The sequence below is a fragment of the Chelonia mydas genome, chromosome 7, assembly GCF_015237465.2.
Source record: "Chelonia mydas isolate rCheMyd1 chromosome 7, rCheMyd1.pri.v2, whole genome shotgun sequence".
NCBI classification, from domain to species: Eukaryota; Metazoa; Chordata; order Testudines; family Cheloniidae; genus Chelonia; species Chelonia mydas.
This window is the reverse complement of record NC_057853.1, coordinates 76,103,175-76,129,941: the sequence shown is the minus strand read 5'-3', so window position 1 is coordinate 76,129,941 and position 26,767 is coordinate 76,103,175. Positions and strand designations below refer to the sequence as shown.

The window sequence follows — 26,767 nt, the reverse complement described above, 5'->3', positions numbered from 1 at the left end:
CAAGAAGGACTGAACTGGAAAACTTGAGACACAACAAAGATAGAAGCAAATGAAGCCCTTTTTACCTAGGTTTCAGAGTAGCAGCCGTGTTAGTCTGCATCTACAGAAAGAAAAGGAGTACTTGTGGCACCTTAGAGACTAACAAATTTATTTGAGCATAAGCTTTCATGAGCTACAGCTCACTTCATCGGATGCATTCAGTGGAAAATACAGTGGGGAGATGTATATCCACAGAGAACATGAAACAATGGGTGTTACCATACACACTGTAACGAGAGTGATCAGGTAAGGTGAGCTATTACCAGCAGGAGAGAAAAAAAAACAAAAAAACCCCACCTTTTGTAGTGATAATCAAGGTGGGCCATTTCCAGCAATTGACAAGAACATCTGAGGAATAACAGAACATCACTAGCCATCACCTTCAGCCCCCAACTAAAACCTCTCCAACGCATCATCAAAGATCTACAACCTATCCTGAAGGACGACCCATCACTCTCACAGATCTTGGGAGACAGGCCAGTCCTTGCTTACAGACAGCCCCCCAACCTGAAGCAAATACTCACCAGCAACTACACACCACACAACAGAACCACTAACCCAGGAACCTATCCTTGCAACAAAGCCCGTTGCCAACTGTGTCCACATATCTATTCAGGGGACACCATCACAGGGCCTAATCACATCAGCCACACTATCAGAGGCTCGTTCACCTGCACATCTACCAATGTGATATATGCCATCATGTGCCAGCAATGCCCCTTTGCCATGTACATTGGTCAAACTGGACAGTCTCTACGTAAAAGAATAAATAGACACAAATCAGACGTCAAGAATTATAACATTCAAAAACCAGTTGGAGTACACTTCAATCTCTCTGGTCACTCGATTAGAGACCTAAAAGTTGCAATTCTTCAACAAAAAAAACTTCAGAAACAGACCCCAACAAGAGACTGCTGAATTGGAATTAATTTGCAAACTGGATACAATTAACTTTGACTTGAATAAAGACTGGGAGTGGATGGGTCATTACACAAAGTACAACTATTTCCCCATGTTTATTCCCCCCCACCCCCACTGTTCCTCAGATGCTCTTGTCAACTGCTGAAAATGGCCCACCTTGATTATCACTACAAAAGGTTTTTTCTCCACCCCCCAACCCACTCTCCTGCTGGTAATAGCTCACCTTACCTGATCACTCTTCTTACAGTGTGTATGGTAACACCCATGGTTTCATGTTCTCCATGTGTACAAATCTCCCCATTGTATTTTCCACTGAATGCATCCGATGAAGTGAGCTGAAGCTCACGAAAACTTATGCTCAAATAAATTTGTTAGTCTCTAAGGTGCCACAAGTACTCCTTTCCTTTTTACAAGTCACTTTTCATCTTAGAATTGCATTTTAAACTCCAAAATAAATATTTTTTCCAGATTAAAATTTACCTTATATTTACGCTATACATACAGTAGGAAAAACTTGGTAAAAAATAAGTTAGGGGTTTTTTTCTTGTGTGGCAGAACACAAGAAATTGTACATTTCATTGTTACCTCTTTGTTTAGGTTTGTTTTCCCCAAACAAATGGAGAACACAGTATATCAATAATTTTAATTCAGATGACATACTCCCAGAGACCAGGGATTGACACTGGAGTTTTGAATATTACAACAAAAATAACTTAAAAGGGACTTTCACATTGGACTAAAATATTTAAATATATATCTTCCTTAATATATAAACACACTCATCTGTCACATGTTTTAAATAATTTTCCTTGCTCCTTTTCTAAAAATGATCAAAGACACAGTACTTATTTAATCAAAGGTGGACTTTATCACAACTCCATGTGTTTTCATCTACAGTACTTGTTCCTGTGAAGTTGTAATGCTGCATTTCTGACATCCCTCACAATACTGTGACACACTGATGGCAAACACAGAATTATGACTTCACAGCAAGTTCAAGCAAAAGTAGAAGTCAACTTCAGTGCAGGCCAAAAACACAACACCCTCTCTTCCAAGAGTTCGTCCCATTCACACAAGTAGTACTCATGGAAGCAAAGACAGCAATCAGATAAATTATCTGTGACTCTGACTCCAGCCCTTCCTGGTTTGTAAGGAAGAGTTGATAACACTCGGGACCTTTACTTACAGATTGTCAACAGGAAATCTACCACCCATCCTTAAAAATGCAATTGTCTAACCAATACTAAGGAAGCTATCACTTTGTGTAGAGCACAAATTACTACCCAGCATCTCAACCTCCCACTCCATTCCCAAGCCAGGAATGAAAAAGTTAGCAAAGACAGTCTCTTAAGGCCACGTTTCAATTGTTAATAGCTTAGTTTTCTCTCATTCAGGCTTTAGGCCAAGGCAATGGTATTGAGAGAGCATTTGTGCTGATGGATAGCCACCCTCCTGTCCATAGACAAGGGGTGTACACTCAGACTCATCCTGTTGGATCACACCTGCAGCATTAGGTATCACTGATCACCAAACACTCCTGTCCTGGCTCCAAGAAACTGCAGTTGTAAACGGAAACACCTTGAAATGGCTGGGTCTTTATTCACAGAAGGCACTTCACCTCCTAAACACTCACCTGCAGAGACCCACAGGGCTCAGTCTTCTCCCCTATGTTATACAAGATATACATGTATAGTATACTAAATGTCTGAAAAAATACATTGCCTTCAATAATACAATTCTCTGGATCAGATTGTTAAAGGTCCCCCTACTCCTCCCCCCCCGCCCCCCCCCCCCCCAAAAAAAAAATCACCAGAAGCAATCCTATCTCTCAATACAGAAACAGCTGACAGGTGAAAAGCAGAAATTCCCAATGTTAACACCACAAAAATTTTACAAACAATTCTTAATAATATGGAAGAATTTAGAGTAACTAGTTTAGAAGGAAAAATGTTTAATCTTGCTTAAGTATTCTTTCACAGAATTCTAGAGAGCAGAGAATTCTTGTTCCTCTCCACAGGCATGCAATAGTAAGGCATTGGAAATGCCAGAAACACAGTTAGCATTTAATCTGCAAAATTCCCCCACTGCAGGAACCGAGCAAGACAGCCAGCCATAAAAGTTGCTTCCCCAGGACCCACTCATGAGTTCAGGCATACGGGAAGGTCAGGGGTGAAGCCATAGCACTGAGGGTCACAAGAGAAGAATGAAGGGGGATTTGATAGCTGCTTTCAACTACCTGAAAGGGGGTTCCAAAGAGGATGGATCTAGACTGTTCTCAGTGGTAGCAGATGACAGAACAAGGAGTAATGGTCTCAAGTTGCAGTGGGTGAGGTTTAGGTTGCATATTAGGAAAATCTTTTTCACAAGGAAGGTGGTGAAGCACTGGAATACATTACCTAGGGAGGTGGTGGAATCTCCTTCCTTTGAGGTTTTTAAGGCCCGACTTGACAAAGCCCTGGCTGGGATGATTTAGTTGGGGACTGGTCCTGCTTTGAGCAGGGGGTTGGACTAGATGACCTCCTGAGGTCCCTTCCAACCCCGATATTCTATGGTTCTATGATTCTAAGCAGTGCTACAGCCCATAGAGCAGTCCAGATCAGCTGCTGTAATTAGACAAGATCCCAAGGCAGTCCCAGTTATGCTGGTGGCCTCTCCAGACCTGGGAACTGCCCAGAATCAGGAGGGCACAGAGGTGGTTTTGCCTGTGCCTTTTGGATAATAATAATAATTTTCCTACAGACTTGCCCGAATGCATTTGCACAACTTTCAAATGTATGTTTATGTGTGCGCAAACAATTTTATGCATGTAAGTAGATGAATTCTCAAGTTCTGTGGGCAACTTTATGGTGGCAACTTAAATGTATTTACTGAGCAGGCTCCACAAAATGTAACTGCAGAATGTAACTATTTCAGCCACTCAATTTAATTTGTTGACAAAACAAACTGAGATTACAAAACAAAACAAGATATTCAGCTGCGTCAAACTCCAAATTTTCTTCACCAGACACAGATTACACAGACAACTAATTTGTTCTACAGTATCTGCCATTCCATTTACAGTACATTTTGTCTGCAATACTTCAGCTCTGATTCCTGCCATGTCCTGGTAGTGAGATATAAGCCTGTGTTTACACAGGCTTCATAATTTATCTGGAACTAATTTAGGTAATTTTGACCTTCAGATGACTCTGACCCTCCCAACCTCCTTTGCCATTTTTGGTAACATTTTAGTGTGGGTCATTTGTAAATGCCAAAAGACATGTTACTAATAAGTCAAATACCTTGTTTGTCTTATTAGCCATTAGTTTTAGACCATTTTATGTATTTACTGAAAAGGCCCAGAAAGGAGCCAGACTGACAGTGCTGAACAATCAAATCCTCTCTTTATATCCACAAAATATTTCATGGTATATTGTAGTGGATTGTGTCTTATGTATATGACATTTTACTTATTCATGATGATGATGATTTTGGAAGTTCTGAATTCATTCTTTAATGGAACTATTTTTAACCTAGTACCCATAATCCTATGTTAAGGACAAAAATTCTCTTTCTTCCAGGATATATAAATTTAATGTGCTTGCTCTTTGTTTCTGTTGTTACCGATGGTGATTTTTTTGGTGACCAATGCTACTAACAATTGCACACATGATTAATTTTACTCTTGTTACTATTTAAAGGATCGGACCTTTTATGATGTCATGTAAGCAAGTGAAGGTGATTAAGACTGACATTTTCCTAGATCAACTGTTTCCTGAAAGAAACTGGCAAAAGATAAGTTGATGTGTATTTGCGAAGGGAAACAAAACAAAAAAGAGGATAACTGTCATCTTTCACTAAACCTGAAAGCTGCTGAACAGTTTGTGCCAATATAGTTAAGCATTCATTCCTATTTCCTTTATACATCTCAGGGGTTCATAACTCAACTGTAAAAATTTGATCTGAACTGAAACATAGCATATTCAATTTAAGAGCGACAGACCTATCATTTAAACAAGTAAAAGAAAGATGGGAAAATACATTAATTAAAAATGTAACAAAAATTAGTTATTTTTATATTTGTATAATTTGAAAATGACTTCAAAGCTTAAATATACCAATTTATTTTTTATTTATTAAAAATATGTAAGCGGCTGAAATAATGGCTTTTATATATGGTGTACTTTAGTGTATGTATATATATATTTTGCTCAGCAATTTGGGAAGGATTTTTAATATTCATGCACACCCTTGATTAACACCCAGATTAGTTGTTAGCCGGATTAACATTCCACTGGGAAAGTTATAGGGCCTGATCCTACACCCACTGAAGTTAAGATTTCAATAGAAGTAAGACTAGGTTTATGGTCTCATAGGTCAAAACACTACAAACTACATGGACCTGATCAGTCTAAATACATAGTTACCCAAGAGCACTGTGGTCTTTCAATGAAAGAACCTTTGTTCCATAAAAACATATGAAAGTTTTAGAAGGAAAAAAAGACAAAAAGTTAAGATGACATTCATAAATACCATGACAACTTTTACTTTAGGGCTAGATCTTGACATTTTGATCTAGCCCAAAGCAAGGGGCAGTTCATTTTTGCACTGTGCCTCGAGCACTCTGGGAGTGAGATTTTCAGTGGATTTCCACCTCATCTCCCCACTGCTCAAGACAGAGTGTGCTGCACAGGTGTATACCTAGTACGGTGTATGCTCCTCAATGTGCTGGAGGTATTATTCTTCACTACCTCTCATCCCTTTTTGCCCACCTGCAAAAGCAAGGGATACAGTGGCTCTGTGAAGCATGCCACCTGCCATGTGATGGAAACAAATGGCATGGTATACTGGGGTAAAGAGTGTCTTACATCCCCTTACTCCCTTGCACTGGTATGCAGGATGAGCCACTATCCAGCCTTACATTTGTTACATTTAAAAAATACATACTGCTGCTTGTTTGCAGCCACATCTCTTTTTGCGCTTACAACAGCAGTAGTTTGCAAGCTGGTGATGGACCTCTTTTGTACTGTGGTACAGGCTGCCTAGTAAAAGCAACACACTAATGATTTTTAGAACAGCGTTGTACATAAAACATGGATTTCCTATTCCATTCATGAGACCATCCCAAATTGGCTTTGAACGTAATCTGTGTTCAAAATTCAAATAATTGTCATGTTTGCAGTATTGTTATAGTCGTGCTGGTCCCAGGATATTGAGAGACAAGATGGGTGAGGCAATATTTTGTATTGGACAAACTTCTGCTGGTGAAATAGAGAAGCTTTCAAGTTACACAAAGCTCTTCTTAAGACCTGACAGATGAAAGTCACCTGAAGAAGAGCTCTTTGTAGCTCAAAGCTTATCTTTCACCAACAGAAGTTGCTCCAATAAAAGATATTACCTCACCCACCTTGTCTCTCAAATAATGTTCATGATTAGTATTTATTCATTATGGCCTTGAGCCAGTAGAGTACTTAAGTACATAACTTTAACCATGTGAGTAATCCCACTGAAATCAATCGGACTACTCACTGGTTTGAAGTTACATACATGATCTAGTGCTTTGCTGGACTAAGGCCTAAAACTATGCCATTTATAACTGAATCATTAAGATAATGCTCTACCCTTTCCCTCCTCTCTCCATTCCTCACCACAAAAAAAAAAAAACAAAAAAACGGGGGGAGGAATAACTTGCTGTTGCCCAGTTGAAGAATAGAGAATCTTCACCATCAAGACCATGAAATAGGATAGAGTGTTAGCCTAAACTTTGAAGTCATTGGGTTGTATCATTTGAGGCCAGAGCCTTGTTATTTAAGTAAATGGTTTTGGGTTGTTGGGTTGTTGTTTTTTTCGGGGCGGGGGAGGAGGGGGTGTTAGTGTAATGTTCAGGAGTTCCTGGCAAAGTCTGATCATGTTAAACTAAATAACTCTCTCATTTTATTGGCAGATACTTTACAGTGCTGAATTATTAGAATATAAACATAACTGATATTGGAAAAAAAGAATACCTGATCTTCAAGTAATTGATTATAGCCTTGGCTTGATCAACACTGAAGAAATCCAAGCCACCACTTTTTTCTGAATGAGACTCCCCTATTCCAGCCATTGCTCTCCCAAGCTCTTTTATGTTGTCTTCAAGCGTCATGTGTTTGGCTGCAATTCAATCCAGAAAAAAAACTAAACATAGATGTGACAGATGTTTTCTTGGCACAGTACTGAGAGACTTTTTTAATGTTTGAAAAGTTCCATTTGAGGCCATGTAGAATATTTTTTTAAAAATTGGACAAATTTTATTGCTTATTTCCATTATTCTTAAAAAAAAACAGTAGTCTTAACATTCCCTCACAACACCATCGATGGTCACTTTGTCCTGTAGGGACAAAAGTAGATGACACACAAACTACTTAGTTGATAGCTTATTTACTCAGATATTGTCATCATAATTACATGAACAGAGAATCAGGGACAGATTCTATTTCAGATGCTGAACACAGAGGTATCAAAGAATAACCATGGTGGGAAGAGAGGAGAGTAATCTTAGATACACAAAATAGGGTGTGAACAGGAAAGAAGCCACAGGAAGTGGGAAGCCTGAATAATAGAATTGGGAATGCCAACAAATGGGGAGTCCCCTAGAATTAAAGCAAAAAAGGAGTGAGGTTGCGGGGTTAGAGCAACACATGAAGAAGGGACAGAAGTCACACCTGGAAGGGAACTGGAGGCCCTGCGCACTCCTGCGAGGTGCTAGGCACCATAAACTCCTACTGACTTCAGTAGCAGTTGAAGGTGCTCAGGGATCTGAAGGAATCAAATCTGGGCACCAAATGCTGTCCACGGCTGTATTTTCTACAGCCTTCAATCTTCAAGCTAGACTGCAGTCTGAGACTAGCCCTTCTTTGAATTAGCACTCTTCCAACTGAGGCACAACTAACAGATGACTAATCCAAAGTAGTATTACTTATGCTGCCTCAGACCCTGTTTCAGCATTTATTTATGCACGTGCTTAACTTTAAGCACTTGCTTAAGTCCAACCACATGCAGCAAACCATTTTAGCACAAGATGAACATTAAAGACATGCCGAAGTGCTCACTGACTTCAACAGGAATTCAGCACACGCTTAAACTTAAACCCACATGCCAATCTCTCTCCTCCAGCTTCTCATTCTGTCTTAGAGTTCACCTCCCCACTCACCTCTTTGCCCCAGTCTCTTTGTCCTATCAGTTACAGTTCTCTCCTCCCACCTCCCCACACTGGTTCTCAGTCCCAGTCTCCTTGCACAGTGAGTCCCAGTCTTCCCACTAGCTTCCAATACCTGTCTCCTGGCTAACCAGTCTCAATCTCACCCTCCACCCCAACTTCCAGTTCTAGTTCCCTTACCCCTCCAACCAGTTTCCAGTTCCAGTTTCCCAATCCCAATCTTCTCTCCCAGGTCCAGCTCATGTCCCCATTGCATATGAAAAGGCAGCTTTCTTCTCCATGCTCATTCAAGGGGGGCTGGGGGGTAGGAATACTGAGATCACAGGAGACAGACTCCCTTGTTCTCAGACAAGATGTCTGAACCCGGCATAGCTCGTAGCAGAACAGCACCTGCAGGGAAAGTTCTGCTCAGCCCCAGGATGGAGCATGCTCAGTAGAGACAAAATCTTCAGTGAGTTAGCTGCTAAAATCTAAAAAAAAAAAATATCTACTGAGCATATGTAAATAGTGATTTTTTCCCCCAAAAGCTTATAACTTCACCAAATTTGGGCAGATTTTCACAAGGACAGAGAAAGACACATCCCTGATACACAGGTCACCCTCCTCCCAAATTTCAAGTCCCTGCTCCAAAGCATGAGATGCTTAAAAGAGAAAAAAAAAAAAAAGGTCACCAGGGTATTTTAACATGGGCAAAACAATGTATTCTTCCACACTCTCATTGAAATAGCGGAAGCGTTTTAGCTGAAATTTTCCAAAAAAAATTCAGCCTGAGGCAGACACCTGGCACGGAAAATTTCAGCCCAAATGGTTAAAGTTTGGCAAAATCTTAAGCAACTGAAAATACGGTTTTATAATGTGAAATGTCAGGCAAACCTAACCACAGCCAGCACTACCAGTCCTGCCTATAATATTATATATACACATACACGAACACAGATACACCCAGGAAAACTCATTTCTGATATGCTTCCATTCTTCTCAATAGTTTCATTAGTACAGTTAATCCATATTAAGGTATTCGTGTAGTGAAGACTCTACAGCAAGACAACTGGAATTCCTAACAATTATTTTCCTAACCATGAAGCATATGTACATTCTGGCAAAATTCCTAACTAATTCTATTCAAGGACCTTTTGCAAGGTAATAATACGGTAAAAAGTTATGTGTTTAATTTTTTTAAAATTCACCTATTCTTTTCTGAAGGAATAAAAGTTTAACTGCAGCCAAGAGTTATATCCAAAATACAATGCACACACCATGCTGATACTCAGGGAGAAAATGAATAATTTAATATTTATTTCTAATTAAAATATTAACTACTTACATTAAAAACAAGTAATTGAGAGAATATGCTAAGTTTCTGTTCAAGTGAATATTTTAAGAATTATACTTACTGCTGAGGTTCTCCAACAGAAAGTTTAAGATGGCCATGAATCCTGAGAGCTGTACATGAGTGAAGTCCATCTCTTTAGCCCACCAAAATCCAGACACATAATAATCTAGTAAAACAGCTTCCTTCAAAGATGTCTTAATTTGTCTGAAATTGAGAAACTCTTCCAGTTTTCTGTGGTGGAAAGGTGAAGTATAAAATCAAGTGAGAGGTTCTACAAGTTTGATTTAGTCTGCCTGCAATCATGTGTGTATTCCAGGCAACTGATTCAGCTATATCATTTAATACATTAATACTGTTCACAGGACAAATCAGTAATTAGCAACATGAACCCAATTCTTCATGTTTCCTCAAGCACTGTTTAGGTATATTAAAATACGAGTTATGATGATACTACATTTAAGTGTAAGTTATGAAGAAAAAATAGTATGATGACTTCATCTGTATATCAGTGGGTGCACTTGACACATTTTGACTGATCAAAGGTATCCCTTCTTGTATCTTTCGGGTAAGATGTGCAACCACAAAGTCAAAAGTCTTCTATGTAACAAACATGTAACGGATATAAAGGAGATCTAAAATTCACAAATTATTGAGTGAGATGAAGCTGAAAATCCAAGAGAAAATCAGCTTTTATTTTCTTGGGAAGTTTTAGGGTGAAATGAGACTAGAAAGGAAAAATACTGTGAACCCTGTCTCCACATACACTTATAAAAGTAAGCTTCATTGCAACTCCACTTTCTACAAAAAGGTCCTAGCTGCAGCTCCATCTGGGAGCAAAGTTGAGGTTGCTGTCACAACACTATGACTCAAACAGCATGATAACGTGACACCTGCCTTTATAATAATAATAATAATGAACATAATACTCACTGGTGACGATAATTGATTTTACTATGTTGTACTAAGAAATCTGTCTGGAACACTCAAACACAAATGGGTCAGGTATGCAGCGTTAAGATGTAAATTAGGTTTAGGCTAAAGATTTGGGTTTGAGGCCAAATCAAGGCTAGGGTTTAGGCTCAGAATGGATGGTGACAAAATCCCACAAGTCATTCTTGTGCAATTTCAGCATCAAATGGCAAAATTCTCATACCAGCATTTATTGTTGCAATATTTCCTAGGATATCTGCAGTAAGCTACAGCCATTCATGCACAGGCCCATACCCTAAATACTGACCCCTGCCATGTCCTGACAATGCAATTTTAATGAAGCTATGCTCCTAGGGCCCCCCCCTTGACTGCAACAGCCCCTACGACCCATCAGATGACACAGAACAGAGAAAACTTTCTAGGCTGTATTTTTTGTCAATATAATGTCATTTTCAGAATTCTTTTTCTTGTTATGTTTAATATAACCAATCATCCTATTTGCCTTTTAACTGCAGCTGTACTGAGTAGGCATCGTTACTCCTCTTAAGTCTCTTTTCTCAGTGGTTCCTGCAAATTCATCACCATAAAATTTCTTCACCCATGCTTACATTTTTTCAAAATTTAGCGTTATCTGCAATGAAGTTGTCTAATATTCAACATGTTTAAATCCATCTGGAGTTTGTCACAATTCTCCAAATCTTTACTAATCAACTGCATAGTGCTATACGCAACCTTCACCAACTCAGCGTACACTTCCTCAGTCAGCCTATTATTGATTCCTGGGGAACTCCTTACTCTTTATCTCTCTCATTACGACTCTTTATTTCTCACAGCTACACAAGTTTTTAATTGATAATAAGACTTTGCTCTTTATCTCAGGCTATTCATGTTCTTTAATGTTCCCTTAAGAACAAACCTTACATTATATCTGAAAATTCAACTAAATAATATTGGGTAAAATTATCAAAAGTGCCTAAGTAATTTCGTAGCATAAGTTTCATTTTCAAAAGTGATTTGGGCACTTAGGGGCCTAAGTCTCCTTGAAAGTCAAGTCACTTAGGTGCTTTTGAAAAAGTCTCAATATTTATTTTTTTTTAAATAACCAAGTTTAGAAAGGAGAAATTTCTCCTTAGAAAAGCCATGCTTTTTTTTGACCATATTCATTTATGCCTATTGTGTTCAGAATTAGTACTATCCTTTTTTATTTTTCTACATTAATGTAATGGATTAGAGAGGGACAGGGCTGGGGACTTCAGTTTGCAATTCCGCCAATATACCTCAACTGTGTTTTAGAGAAAATAGTTTAGATTCCATGTTCTCTCGGTCCTTGGCCAGTTAAGATGGCCAATAAAGGTGCCAACTGTGATAATTGTTTTTACTTCCCAAAAAATCTGAATCTTTTTTCTCTGCTTCTTATCCCCTCCTAAAAAGACAAAGTACTATCAGACCTACGAATAGGCAACTAACTGTTCACGGTGTTCACAAAGCCAGAAAGTTATACTGTTGAAGGATACAAAAAAAAAAAAAAGATGTGTTTTATTAATCAAAACTAGTGAACAATATAAAGAACATAATTCATTAAGTTTTGTTTAAAGCATTACCTCTGTTCTACATGATGAATTTGTGCAGCTGTACATATACAAGTTGGTTAAAAACACTGAGTCATGTACTGAAACGGAAGTGGAGTGTGGCCAACTGTGAACTTTCCAAAGTTTGAAACAGTCCATATCCTCTGTCTTATAAGCTTTTGCCAACATTATGCTTTCACAGTCGTTATTTCAAGGGAATTAGGGTTTTCTGATATTCATTTTTTCAATATTCTGCAATGTATGTGATTGACACAATGAGATTCTTTATATATCTTCTATTATTACTATTGCTATTTTTTTCCATGGAAGATGCTCAGGTACTATGGTGGTGGGCAGCCGTAAAATCTTTAGATCAATAGACAAAACAAGGAAATTGCTATAACACATCAGACACATAATCCATCGAGCACAACAGTGGCCAGGAAACTTTACAGTATATAAAAACGATGCCCTATGGTGAGAGACAGATGTTTCAGTACTGGTACTAAATTGTTTGTGCTACCTAAAATGCCCTTGAAGCATCCTCTTTTCAGTCAAATGCAGTACATGTCATAATTTAAGATCCATCTGTGAAAGTGTATATATATCAGCTGAGATGAAGAGAAACACAAAGGTCTCTCAGTATTTTCCTTTCTAATCTTAGATGAGAGATTTTGACAAGAAATTGTGTTACAGGGTGATAATGAAATTTGGTCTCAATTGACGTGAATGTTTCATTCTCTAATGCCACAAGTAGGAGATCTATTGTGCAGGGTAAAAGAGTAAATGGGGGAAAAAATCTTTTTAATATTAGATGGCGAAAAATGTCTTTCCAATTTCTCTATGGAATCCCACAAGGTCAACAATAAGTGATCTTTTTCCTAACAACAAAGAGAAAGAGTATTTCAAGGTAATGAATCATATCTTTTTACTCTTACCTAAAAGATTTGTATTTATCCACTAACGGCAGAATTTTCAAAAGTACCTAAGTAACGTTAGAGCATAAGTTCCATTGACTTTAGCTTGCTAAGAACTTACTACTAGGTGACTTTCAATGGGACGTGAGCGCCTCAGTCACATAGGCACTTTTGAAAATGTCACCCCTGAAATTTAAGACCAACACATTCAGTTGTGGCTGCCTAAAGTTTGAGTCCTAAATCCTTAACAACGTAGATATCTTCATATGAAGCTTTTTGCCACTTTCCTAAGGGTCAGTTTTTATTATATCCAAACTCCTCTATTTTTTCAGCTTTAGACATTAATCTGAAACCTAAAAATGAGGTCTAAGACACAGGAGGAGGCAGTTTAAAGTGCTCAATTTTGCCCTACTCTACTCACATTGAAGTCAATAGGAGCTTTACCATTATCTACAATGGGAGCAGTTAGCCCAACTCACTGAGCACTTTCGAAACAAATCACACCTGTATATATTTAAAAACATCAAATATCCAAAACCATATCAACTTGCAATATCCATACAAAGAAAGTGAGCAAAGGAGAAAGAAAAATAAAAAGATGGAGAGAATATAGGAGAAGAGTACATTCTGAGACCAACATTATTTTCTTATTTACCCCATTACTGCCATTGTCCACAAGTGTCCCAAAAATTGGATTAAATCATCATTCACTTAGCATACAAGTCTTCAAAAAATGCCATTTGCCCACATATATAAATCAATATTGCAGTGCTGGTGGAGTTAATTTAACCAGCTATATTAAAATAATTGTCCTGCACAGAGTACTAGTGTTATTCATTTCTTTTGCAAATGAGATTTTTTATTTCAACAAAGTCATGAATTAGTATCATAGTGAAAGATCAAGGTAGTGGCAAGTTCACTACTTTCCACCACCTCCAGAATTTGATTTAACGTAAGTCTTTTATGAAGGCAAGAGCACACCAAATGATCAATATCAAAGTTATCACTCCTGGTATCTTCAACAAAAACAGTCAACTGATAAATCACACAAGTTCTCTTTCACCAAGACACAAGCACCAGCATTATCTATATCTGTTATATATTACTGTTACTTACTTTTGAACCCCTTCTACATTTTGTTCTGACAAAGCACTAATTTGGGGAAGAGAAAGAAACGTCCATGCCATAATCTCTCTACCTACAGTATCTTGTTCTTGGCCTTCTTCCTACACAAAAACAGTAGATTGTATTTAAAAAATAATCTAATTTACATAACACTTTTTTCTCAAAGAACTTTACAGAACGTTCATACAAAGATAATTCATCCAACACCAAAATAGAAATGCAGGAGAAATTTTCTGCCAGCAACACAAGACAGCAACAGTGTTTAGGGATGGAGGTGAAGTTAGGTGGATACATGAAAAATAACTTGTTCACCCACCTTAAACTAAAGGGGAACTTTTACTTTTAAAAGACAGAAACTGCTCTACCATTCTGTTTGCTCTGTACCGAGAAAAACAAATGCTTGACTTTTCCCTATTCATCTCAGTGGCGTGTTAACCACTAAACCCATTTTTGACAATTTAATTCTGTGCAATTAAAAATAAATACATGATTTTCTAATAGTCTACCAACAAAAAACTAGAAAATGTATACTGTGATCTAAATTATGTAACTACTTTTCCGAAGAAAATGTATACTCATAATGCTGAGAATAATTGTTCCCCTGTGGTGCGTATAAGAAATACTCATTCAGAAATATTACAAAGCAGGATATGTGGTTGATAGTGGATGATAAACTGAACATGAATTAACAATGCAATGGTCTTCTAAAGTCAAGGGAAATACTTGACTGGATTATATAGTTGACTTCAGTGGGAAAATTTAGAAAGTCAATCAGTAGGCAAATAAAAATTTGTTATTAGTATAGTTTAGTTAAGTAATGAAACAAGATGTCAAGAAAAGTTATGAAATCACTGTCAGTGTCTGACACTTATCTATTGGCTAGTCTACACTACTAAAATGTCCTGTTGCTGATAATGAATGGCAGCAATTGGTGCAGATGAACTTGTGATGAACACAGTTCATACACAAGCTTAGACAAGGTCAAACTGTGTTCAGCCCCATTTCACTAACAGTGATTCAACCTTGCTGTGAGGATTCAAAGCACTATAAAATGGAAGCTATATCATTACAAAGTTTTAAAATGGAATTGTTGTGCAAAATGAATATTTATCTACTAATAGTTTTTGGATATTTCTGTACTGAAGCAAAAGAAAGTGCTAGTAGCACTAAGACATCATGAATTGTATACATTTTTATACTCGTAGGATTCAATACCACTGAAGTCTATAAGGATTTTTTCATTTACTTGAATGCGGCGGGATTAAGCTCCTGGAATAAGGTTTGTGCTCAGTTACACACACAAAGAAATGGAAGAGGGCCTCCAAAGTTGGCTCAGCTTCAGCATCACTGACATTCACACTTCAAGGCAGTATGAGTACTGGTAAGGTGGGAGTACAATTTTGGACTGGTGCTCTGCTAATTCCACTCATAGCCAGAGAAAGACACACTGAAGAGTACCCCTTCTGCTACTGCAGAGTTGTAGCATGACTTCCACAACCTTGGAGATGGCGTAACTGGGCAGCTGATTATGGCTGCAAAAAACAGGACTGCAAGAAGCAATGAGTACCAAAGATCTACTGGACACACTTAATATTTGCTGGTTAAGCATTAGTCTATTTTCATATGTACTATAGTTGATAATATTCATTCTTCTTAGCTTTTCATTTTATACTGTCTCCAACGGTAACAATATTGACCTAAAGTAAAATGTTTCAAGACAGTTCAACAGCATGAAAGTAATGAAGAAAATAAAAACTTCCCTCTGACACAAGTAATGGTAATAAAGCATCTTTATGAAAAAACTACTCCTATGTTAGTAATGTTATACCAGTGGTTCCCAAACTTGTTCCGCTGCTTGTGCACGGAAAGCCCCTCACGGGCCGGGCCAGTTTGTTTACCGGCTGCGTCTGCAGGTTTGGCCGATCGCGGCTCCCAGTGGCCGCGGTTCGCTGCTCCAGGCCAATGGGAGCTGCCGGAAGAGGCGGCCAGTACGTCCCTCGGCCTGCGCCGCTTCCAATGTACATGGCAGAGGGGCATTGCTGGCACATGATGGCATATATCACATTGGTAAATGTGCAGGTGAATGAGCCCCTGATGGCGTGGCTAATGTGATTAGGTCCTATGATGGTGTCACTTGAATAAATATGTGGACAGAGTTGGCATCAGGCTTTGTTGCAAGGATAGGTTCCTGGGTTAGTGTTTTTGTTGTGTGGTATGTGGTTGCTGGTGAGTATTTGCTTCAGGTTGGGGGGCTGTCTGTAAGTGAGGACTGGTCTGTCTCCCAAGATCTGTGAGAGTGAGGGATCATTTTTCAGGATAGGTTGTAAATCTTTGATGATGCTCCACCCTCTTGTCAACTGTCTAAATGGGACACCTTGATTACCACTACAAAAGTTTTTTCTCTCCTGCTGATAATAGCTCATCTTAACTAATTAGCCTCTCACAGTTTGTAAGGTAACTTCCAACTTATCTGTGTGTGTGTGTGTGTGTATATATATATATATATATATATTACTATATGTTCCATTCTACGCATCCAATGAAGTGAGCTGTAGCTCACGAAAGCTTATGCTCTAATAAATTTGTTAGTCTCTAAGGTGCCACAAGTACTCCTGTTCTTTTTTCAAAGAAAAATGTTTGCAGGACAGTCATAAGGTTAAACATCAGATATTGAAAAGCTCCAGCTCTTAAGTGAAAAACAAATAAGCTAATGGTGGCTTAAAAAAGTATACTACCAGTAATACCAGAGAGGGTCTTTCGACAGACTCGTGTATCCATGAGGCACATCTGTGAAAATTACTGCTGATATGATATCCTGGAAGAAAACTGAACTATGTCCCTCAAAAGAGATAGAGAAAAATGAATGTAAGAGTCTTTGTACCTCTCAAAGATATTTATTTATTCACATGTATATGAAACTACAATATAAAGTACTCATCTAATGCTTTGGGCACCCATGAATATCTTTTAAAAAAAATACACTAATAAATGAACAGACCCATCAAATACCTCAGATCAAATCAAGTAACTCAAGCGTGTAGAAACTTGAGCACCTCCTCCAAAACAGTGCCACAGAACGGCGGGGGCTATGACTGTGGACAAAATGGAGGCCAAACAACTGTCATATAAAAGGTTGCAGCCCACTTATTACTACCTTATAAGGCATTTCATTATTAAATTAACTATCAAATATTTTAAATCCAAAATCTGTCTACATGAAACAATTAAGATACAATTCTTAAATAACAATTTAAGAGAGCCTCCATTGTCCACTCCAACACTGGAAAATTAAAATCAACAGCCACTATTTTTAACCACTGTACTTCTCTTGCTGTCACATAAATAAGGAAGAAAACAAAAATAGCCACGTTAATTTCAATTCCATTCAAAAGAGAAAAACAGATGTGTTACATGCAAATCACAAAGCCTATAAACTAAGAAATGGAAGTTTGTTCTCATATGTTTGGTGTATATTTAAAGCAATAAAAAGTAGAAATCAACAAAACAGAAAATATCAGAAGCACTTGTGTCCTTTTAATAACAAAATACTGTATTTTTCTGAGATGCCACAATTCAGATTTCAAGAAGATTTTGGATCAGCATATATTTGTTCTGAAATTAAACTTTTACTATTACTAGACAATCTGCAGCTCTGAAAATAATGAAGGATATCTCAGTAATAAAAATACCAAATGAAGAAATAAGACCCTGTTTATATTGTATGTTGCGATATTTATGATTCAGATGTTGTGTTTTCTGCAAACAGTAATATATAATTGCGTGTTTCTTAGAAGGTCAAACAATTAAGACTGTTTAATCAATCTAAAACAAAACTGTGTCTTGAGATCCTGCAGATGATAAAAAGAGTAAAAATAATAGCACACTGTACCCTGTATTATGTAGCACACATAACAAGTAACATTAGATTCAGCCAAAACCTGAAACTTATGTAACTTAATGCAGAATGCATGACATCACCAAGTTCGTAATCAAACAAATTCTTGAGACAATAGTACACACTATAAACTTAATTTAAAATACATTAAATGAACTAAGAAATGTGAGTAAAAGATTATAAAACCTAACAAAAAATAGACTATGTGAATAAATTTACTCTGAACTCTTTATAGGAATTGTTATAAAGTTGTAGAAAAAGAAAATACCTCTGTGATATATTTCAAATACAATATATTTTCTACAAGTTGCCTTCTTCTGTATAGTATACTTATTTCAAACCACAATTTAGTTGATTGAATCATACCAATTTTTTGCTGTTTTCCCGACCAAACTGTTTACAGATACTAATATAAATAAAAGTAATATTTTGGAAAGTATGTAAATCTCTCCTAAAACACTAGAATATTTAGTAATACATTTTACAGAAGATGAGGATTTCTTTCAACATGGGCTTTTTAAATTCCCACTATCAAAGAGAAAAAGAATCTTAGAGTTTTGTATATCAACCCATCACCACAGTGTCTGAGTGCCTAAAGATGTCAAGGTATCATTTTAAATTCAAGCCTAATTTAATGGTGTCCAGTTTGCAGATTAATTCCAGTTCTACTGTTTCTCGTTGGAGTCTGTTTTTGAAGTTTTTTTGTTGAATAATTGCAACTTTTAGGTCTGTAATTGAGTGTCCAAGGAGGTTGAAGTGTTCTCCAACTGGTTTTTGAATGTTATACTTTGATGTCTGATTTGTGTCCATTAGGCTTGAATAAAGACTGGGAGTGGATGCGTCATTACATTAACTAAAAACTATCTCCCCATGAAAAGAAAAGGAGTACTTGTGGCACCTTAGAGACTAACAAATTTATGCCAATTTTCCCCCTACTGTTACTCACACCTTCTGGTCAACTGTTTGAAATGGGCCATCCTGATTATCACTACAAAAGTTTTTTTTTCTCCTGCTGATAATAGCCCACCTTAATTGATTGGTCTTGTTAAGAGCTGGTATGGCAACCCCCATTTTTTAATGTTCTCTCTCTCTCTTCCTACTGTATTTTCCACTGAATGCATCTGATGCAGTGGGCTTTAGCCCACGAAAGCTTACGCTCAAATAAAGTTGTTCGTTTCTAAGGTGCCACAAGTACTCCTCCTTCTTTCTGCTGATACAGACTAACACAGCTACCACTCTGAAACCTGTCAGTGAAACAGGTCAAGCTGACACATCATAAAGTATTGTCAGCACTTACCTTTCCATAGGCTAAATCTTCTGTCTGCTCCACTTTGCAATTTTGAGGAATTTGACTTTATTCATGCATTTAAACTTCTGAAACCAGCACCTCTGATTGAAATGAAGATCAGGTTTATTTTCTAATGCTCTACAAAGGGCATGGAATCTGCACATTAAGGCATTTGGGGTGAAATAAGCCCCCAGAATGGACAGAATTAGCAAAATAACACTATCTCATGATACCATCTGAAATACATGGATTTGGAGGTAGAAAGTTTGAACTTAAGCAAACGTCGACCTAAAGAGGAATAACTTGTACTCTTGAGCTTCCTCTGAAATGCAGTCCATAGAGAGTTGTGTGTCTACCTGTGAAATCACACATCTATAAGCCAAATCTGAGATCTAGTGCAGAAAAAAAGAGCATTCAGGAGCAATCTTGTGAGGATTTGTGAAACTCCCTAGAAGGCTTTAGGTACATAAATCAATGGAGACAAAAATATAATATCATCTGTGATAAATCTAATCTTGTTCCCATACTGTTCATATCACAAACTAAAACTGCATGCATTTCCCTCAGACCAACAATGAAATTTTAAAAATTAAGATGCTCTCTCAGCATGAATAAACCAAGAAAAATCTGTATATTGAGAAGGGTCTATAAAGGACACAGCATATTTCAACTACAGTAAACACATATCACAAAAACTTCATTTAAAAACCAATGAAAGGTGCTGAGAAACAACAATAGACTTACCTATCACATAATTTACAAATTCACAAGCACTTAAAAGCAACTATAGTTAAGGACATTATAAATTTTACAGTCCACACAGAAGGAATAATTAGTTCATATTAAGTATGAAGTAAAGTTACTTTACCACAGCACATCCTTAACGTTGATAACCTTAGCTAGTCATTTCCTCGCTTTTAATGAGACAATCGGCAAATTAAAAGAGTTGTCAGTTAGCAACCTCAACTGGTTTTAGAAAAGTTTTTGGTATGGGAATTTCCCACCTTGTGTATGTGTGTGTGTGTTCTTCTTAAACTCTCTTTATTGTAAATATTACAAGCCTATACCATGCATAAAACTTTCATTTCATTTTCACCAACATTTTTAATGCATACACTCTTCTTTTTCCCTTTTGTACAGCTAACTGGAGAACTAGTAACATCTCAAAGGTTTAAATAAACAGGATGTGACTTGCCAACAGATTATTAAACAAAAGGAGTGAGCACTGCTGGCCAACCTCATAACACGAGTCCTGCCTCCTGCAAAGAACACCCGGGGCAAGCTCCTCACAGGCAGGAGGCAGCTGAGCTAGCAAGGCCTGGCTGCACCCCTTCCCTTCTCCCTGAACGCGGGGCTAAGGCCTTGCACATTCAGGGTCAGACCCAAGCCTGGGACCGCCCCCAGCTCTGGCACCCAGCGCGCGGGGCTCTCTGCACCTCGGCAGACTTGCCGCGGCAAACCCGCCCGGGGAGCCGGCGCGGGGGGCAGCCCCGCGGAGCTGGTGCCGGGGAACTGGAGGCTGCCGTGACGCCCCCGCCCCGGCCCACAGGCGCTGCCTCCAGGCGGGGTAACGGGGGCAGCCCTCGCCCCGCCACGCGCCGCCCTCGAGCGGGGGCCCCGGGGCCGGCGGCGGGGGCTGGGGGCTGCGGACACTCGCTAAGGGACGGGGAGCGGAGCCGGTACCTGCCTGTTCTCCTGCCCCTTCGCCTTGGCCGCCATGCCGGGCGGGCCGCGCGTCTCTGCGTTGCCCTGGGAGGCGCCGGGGGCGACGTTAGCGCAGGGGCAGCGGCCGGGAGAGCAGCGGCCGCGCGTGGCGCTTCCCGGGAGCGCGATTCGCCCTGGCACCCCTCTGTGATCCCCACAGCACCCATCCCCTGCGTGACCCCCCCACCGCCACAGCACCCATCCCCTGCGTGACCCCCCCACAGCCACAGCACCCATCCCCTGCGTGACCCCCCCACAGCACCCATCCCCTGCGTGACACCTCCACAGCTCCCATCGCCTGCGTGACCCCCACCCCCACAGCTCCCATCCCCTGCGTGACCCCACCTCCACAGCGTGATCCCCCAACCCCCACAGCACCCATCCCCTGCGTGACCCCCCCACCGCCACAGCACCCATCCCCTGCGCGACCCCCCCATAACACCCATCCCCTGCGCGACCCCCCCCACCGTCACAGCACCCATCCCCTGCGTGACCTCCCCACAGCTCCCATCCCCTGCGTGACCTCCCCACCGCCATAGCACCCATCCCCTGCATGACCTCCCCACAGCACCCATCCCCTGCGTGACCCCCCCACCGCCACAGCACCCATCCCCTGCGCGACCCCCCCCACCTCCACAGCACCCATCCTCTGCGTGACCCCCCCACCTCCACAGCACCCATCCCCTGCGTGACCCCCCCACAGCCACAGCACCCATCCCCTGCGTGACCCCCCCACAGCCACAGCACCCATCCCCTGCGTGACCCCCCCACAGCACCCATCCCCTGCGTGACACCTCCACAGCTCCCATCGCCTGCGTGACCCCCACCCCCACAGCTCCCATCCCCTGCGTGACCCCACCTCCACAGCGTGATCCCCCAACCCCCACAGCACCCATCCCCTGCGTGACCCCCCCACCGCCACAGCACCCATCCCCTGCGCGACCCCCCCATAACACCCATCCCCTGCGCGACCCCCCCCACCGTCACAGCACCCATCCCCTGCGTGACCTCCCCACAGCTCCCATCCCCTGCGTGACCTCCCCACCGCCATAGCACCCATCCCCTGCATGACCTCCCCACAGCACCCATCCCCTGCGTGACCCCCCCACCGCCACAGCACCCATCCCCTGCGCGACCCCCCCCACCTCCACAGCACCCATCCTCTGCGTGACCCCCCCACCTCCACAGCACCCATCCCCTGCGTGACCCCCCCACAGCCACAGCACCCATCCCCTGCGTGACCCCCCCACCGCCACAGCACCCATCCCCTGCGCGACCCCCCCCACCTCCACAGCACCCATCCTCTGCGTGACCCCCCCACCTCCACAGCACCCATCCCCTGCGTGACCCCCCCACCGCCACAGCACCCATCCCCTGCGTGACCCCCCCACAGCCACAGCACCCATCCCCTGCGTGACCCCCCCACAGCCACAGCACCCATCCCCTGCGTGACCCCCCCACAGCACCCATCCCCTGCGTGACCCCCCCCACCGCCACAGCACCCATCCCCTGCGTGACCCCACCTCCACAGCGTGATCCCCCAACCCCCACAGCACCCATCCCCTGCGTGACCCCCCCACCGCCACAGCACCCATCCCCTGCGTGACACCTCCACCGCCACAGCACCTATCCCCTGCGTGACCCCCCCACAGCTCCCATCCCCTGCGTGACCCCCCCACAGCTCTCATCCCCTGCGTGACCCCCCCACAGCTCCCATCGCCTGCGTGACCCCCACCCCCACAGCTCCCATCCCCTGCGTGATCCCCCAACCCCCACAGCACCCATCCCCTGCGTGACACCTCCACCGCCACAGCACCCATCCCCTGTGTGACCCCCCCACCGCCACAGCACCCATCCCCTGCGTGACACCTCCACCGCCACAGCACCTATCCCCTGCGTGACCCCCCCACAGCTCCCATCCCCTGCGTGACCTCCCCACAGCTCTCATCCCCTGCGTGACCCCCCCACAGCTCCCATCGCCTGCGTGACCCCCACCCCCACAGCTCCCATCCCCTGCGTGATCCCCCAACCCCCACAGCACCCATCCCCTGCGTGACACCTCCACCGCCACAGCACCCATCCCCTGTGTGACCCCCCCACCGCCACAGCACCCATCCCCTGCGTGACCCCACCGCCACAGCACCCATCCCCTGCGTGACCCCCCCCACAGCACCCATCCCCTGCGTGACCCCCCCCACAGCTCTCATCCCCTGCGTGACCCCCCCACCGCCACAGCACCCATCCCCTGCGTGACCCCCCCACCGCACCCATCCCCTGCGTGACCCCCCCACCGCCACAGCACCCATCCCCTGCGTGACCCCCCCACCGCCACAGCACCCATCCCCTGCATGACCCCACCGCCACAGCACCCATCCCCTGCGTGACCCCCCCCACAGCACCCATCCCCTGCGTGACCTCCCCACAGCTCTCATCCCCTGCGTGACCCCCCCACCGCCACAGCACCCATCCCCTGCGTGACCCCACCACCACAGCACCCATCCCCTGCGTGACCTCCCCACAGCTCTCATCCCCTGCGTGACCCCCCCCACAGCACCCGTCGCCTGCGTGACCCCCACCCCCACAGCTCCCATCCCCTGCGTGACCCCCCCACAGCTCCCATCCCCTGCGTGATCCCCCAACCCCCACAGCACCCATCCCCTGCGTGACACCTCCACCGCCACAGCACCCATCCCCTGCGTGACCCCCCCATAACACCCATCCTCTACGCGACCCCCCCACAGCACCCATCCCCTGCGTGACCCCCTCACCGTCACAGCTCCCATCCTCTGCGTGACCCCCCCATAACACCCATCCCCTGCGTGACCCCCCACAGCACCAGTACCCATCCCCTGCGTGACCCCCCCATAACACCCATCCTCTACGCGACCCCCCCACAGCACCCATCCCCTGCGTGACCCCCCCCCGTCACAGCTCCCATCCCCTGCGTGACCCCCCCACAGCACCCATCCCCTGCGTGACCCCCCCACCGCCACAGCTCCCATCACCTGCGTGACCCCCCCATAACACCCATCCGCTGTGTGACCCCCCCATAACAACTATCCTCTGCGACCCCCCCACAGCTCCCATCCCCTGCGTGACCCCCCCACCGCCACAGCACCCATCCTCTGCGTGACCCCCCCACCTCCACAGCACCTATCCTCTGCGTGACACCTCCACCGCCACAGCACCCATCCCCTGCGTGACCCCCCCCACAGCTCCCATCCTCTGTGTGACCCCCCAACCCCTACAGCACCCATCCCCTGCGTGACCCCCCACAGCTCCCATCCTCTCCGTGACACCCCTACCCCCCAGCACCCATGCCCTGTGTGATCCCCCACAGAACCTGAGTGACCCCACATAACACCCATCCTCTGCGTGAACCCCCCACAGTTCCCATCCCCTGCGTCACCCCCCCGCCACAGCACCCATCCTCTGCCTGACCCCCCCACACCCAAAGCACCCGTGCTCTGCGTGACCCCCCACAGCACCCATCTGCTGTGTGACCCCCTATAACACCCATCCTCTGTGTGACCCCATAGCACCCATCCTCTGCTCGTCCCCCCCACCCTCACAGCACCCATCCCCTGCGTGAACCCCCAACTGCCACAGCACCTGTCCTCAGCGTGACCCCCACAGCTCCCATCCCCTGCGTGACCCCCCCATCATCACTGCACCCATCCCCTGCGTGACCCCCCCACAGCTCCCATCCTCTGCGTTACCCCCCCACCGCCATAGCACCCATCCCCTGCATGACCGCCCCCACAGCACCCATCCCCTGCGTGACCCCCAACCCCCACAGCACCCATCAGCTGCGTGACTCCCCCACAGCTCCCATCGTCTGCGTGACCCCCCCACCGCCACAGCACCCATCCCCTGCATGACCCCCCCACAGCTCCCATCCACTGCATGACCCCACCACCACCAGAGCTCCCATCGCCTGCATGACCCCCACCTCCACAGCTCCCATCCTCTGCGTGACCCCCCCACCTCCACAGCACCCATTCCCTGCGTGACCCCCCCACAGCTCCCATCCACTGCATGACCCCACCACCACCAGAGCTCCCATCGCCTGCATGACCCCCACCTCCACAGCTCCCATCGTGTGACCCCCCAACCCCACAGCACCCATCCCCTGCGTGACCCCCCCACAGCTCCCATCCTCTGCGTGACCCCCACCTCCACAGCACCCATCCCCTGCGTGACCCCCCCACAGCTCCCATCCTCTGCATGACCCCCAGCACCCATCCCGTGTGATCCCACATAACACCCATCCTCTGTGTAACCCCCCACAGCACCTATCCCCTGTGTGACCCAACATAACACCCATCCTCTGCGTGAACCCCCCCACAGCTCCCATCCTCTGTGTGACATCCAAACCCCCACAGCACCCATCCTCTGTGTGACCCCACACAACACCCATCCTCTGCGTGACCACCCCAGAGCAGCCATCCTCTGTGTGACAGCCCCACAGCACCCATCCCCTGTGTGACCCCCACCCCCATAACACCCACCCTCTGTGCGACACCCCCACCCCCACAGCAAATATCCCCAGTGTGTCACCCACACCCACAAAGCTCCCATCCCCTGCGTGACCCCACCACCACCAGAGCTCCCATCGCCTGCATGACCCCCACCTCCACAGCTCCCATCCCCTGTGTGACCCCCCCAACCCCACAGCACCCATCCCCTGCATGACCCCCCCCACAGCTCCCATCCTCTGCTTGACCCCCACCTCCACAGCACCCATCCCCTGCGTGACCCCCCAACCCCCACAGCACCCATCCCCTGCGTGACCCCCCCACAGTTCCCATCCTCTGCGTGACCCCCACCGCACAGCACCCATCCCCTGTGTGAGCCCCCATAACACCCATCCCCTGTGTGACACGCACACTCCCACAGTACCCAACCTCTGTGTGATACCCCACAGCACCCATCCCCTGTGACATCCCCACCCCCACAGCACCGTCCCGTATAACCCCATCACCCCACAGCACCCATCCCCTGCGTGACCCCCCCACAGCACCCATCCCCTGTGTGACACCCGCACACCCATGACCACAGACCTATCTGCAGTGTGACACCCCCACCCACACAGCACCCATGCCCTGTGCGACCCCCCATAACAACCACCCCGTGTGAGCCCCCCACTCCCAGAGCACCCATCCTCTGTGTGACCCCCTCACTCCCACAGCACCCATCCCCTGTATGACACCCCCACCCACACGGCATCCCCTGTGTGACACCCCACAGCACCCATCCGCTGTGTGAGCCCCCATAACACCCATCCCGTGTGACACCCCCACCCACACAGCACCCATCCTTTGTGTGACCCCCTCAGCCCCACAGCACGCATCTTCTGCATGACCCCCTTACCCCCACAGCACCCTTCCCCTCTGTGACCCCCCATAGCACCCATCCCCTGTGTGACTCCCATAACACCATCCCATGTGAGCCCCCCACCCCCGCAGCACCCATCCCCTGCGTAACCCCCCACAGCACCCATCCCGTTTGTGACACCCACACAAGCACAGCACCTATCCCCAGTGTGACACCCCATGTCTATCTCCCTGTGTGAGCCCCCTACCTGCACAGCATCCATCCTCTGTGTGACCCCCTCACCCACGCAGCACACATCCCCTGTGTGACACCCCACAGCACTCATCCCCTGTGTGACATCCCCCACCCCCACAGCACCCATCTCCTGTGTGACACTTCCTACCCCCCACAGCACCCATCCTCTGTGTGACCCCCATAACACCCATCCCATGTGAGCCCCCACCCCCTCAGCACCCATCCCCTGTGTGACCCCCTCACCTCCATAACACCCATTCCCTGTGTGACACCCCCACTCCTACAGCACCCATCCTCTGTGT

General features: G+C 44.7%; 1 protein-coding gene across 10 annotated transcripts in view; it reads right to left on the bottom strand.

Moving 5' to 3' along the window:
- Positions 1-21,113, bottom strand: part of CABCOCO1 (ciliary associated calcium binding coiled-coil 1) — a 64,320-nt gene extending 43,207 nt beyond the window's left edge. Inside the window, exons 1-4 of one of the 10 annotated variants that reach the window (XM_037905104.2) lie at positions 20,874-21,113; positions 13,999-14,108; positions 9,529-9,698; positions 6,945-7,089 (exon numbers count right to left, since the gene is read on the bottom strand). In XM_037905104.2, coding sequence (XP_037761032.1) covers positions 6,945-7,089; positions 9,529-9,698; positions 13,999-14,108; positions 20,874-20,909 — 461 coding nt within the window. In that variant the 5' untranslated portion in view covers positions 20,910-21,113. Of the gene's footprint in view, positions 1-6,944; positions 7,090-9,528; positions 9,699-13,994; positions 14,109-16,751; positions 16,825-19,199; positions 19,311-20,427; positions 20,616-20,873 lie in introns of those variants that run through there. The other 9 variants (XM_043550921.1, XM_043550926.1, XM_043550925.1 and 6 more) reach the window with 9 other exon arrangements.
- Between the last annotated feature and the right edge of the window lie 5,654 nt (positions 21,114-26,767).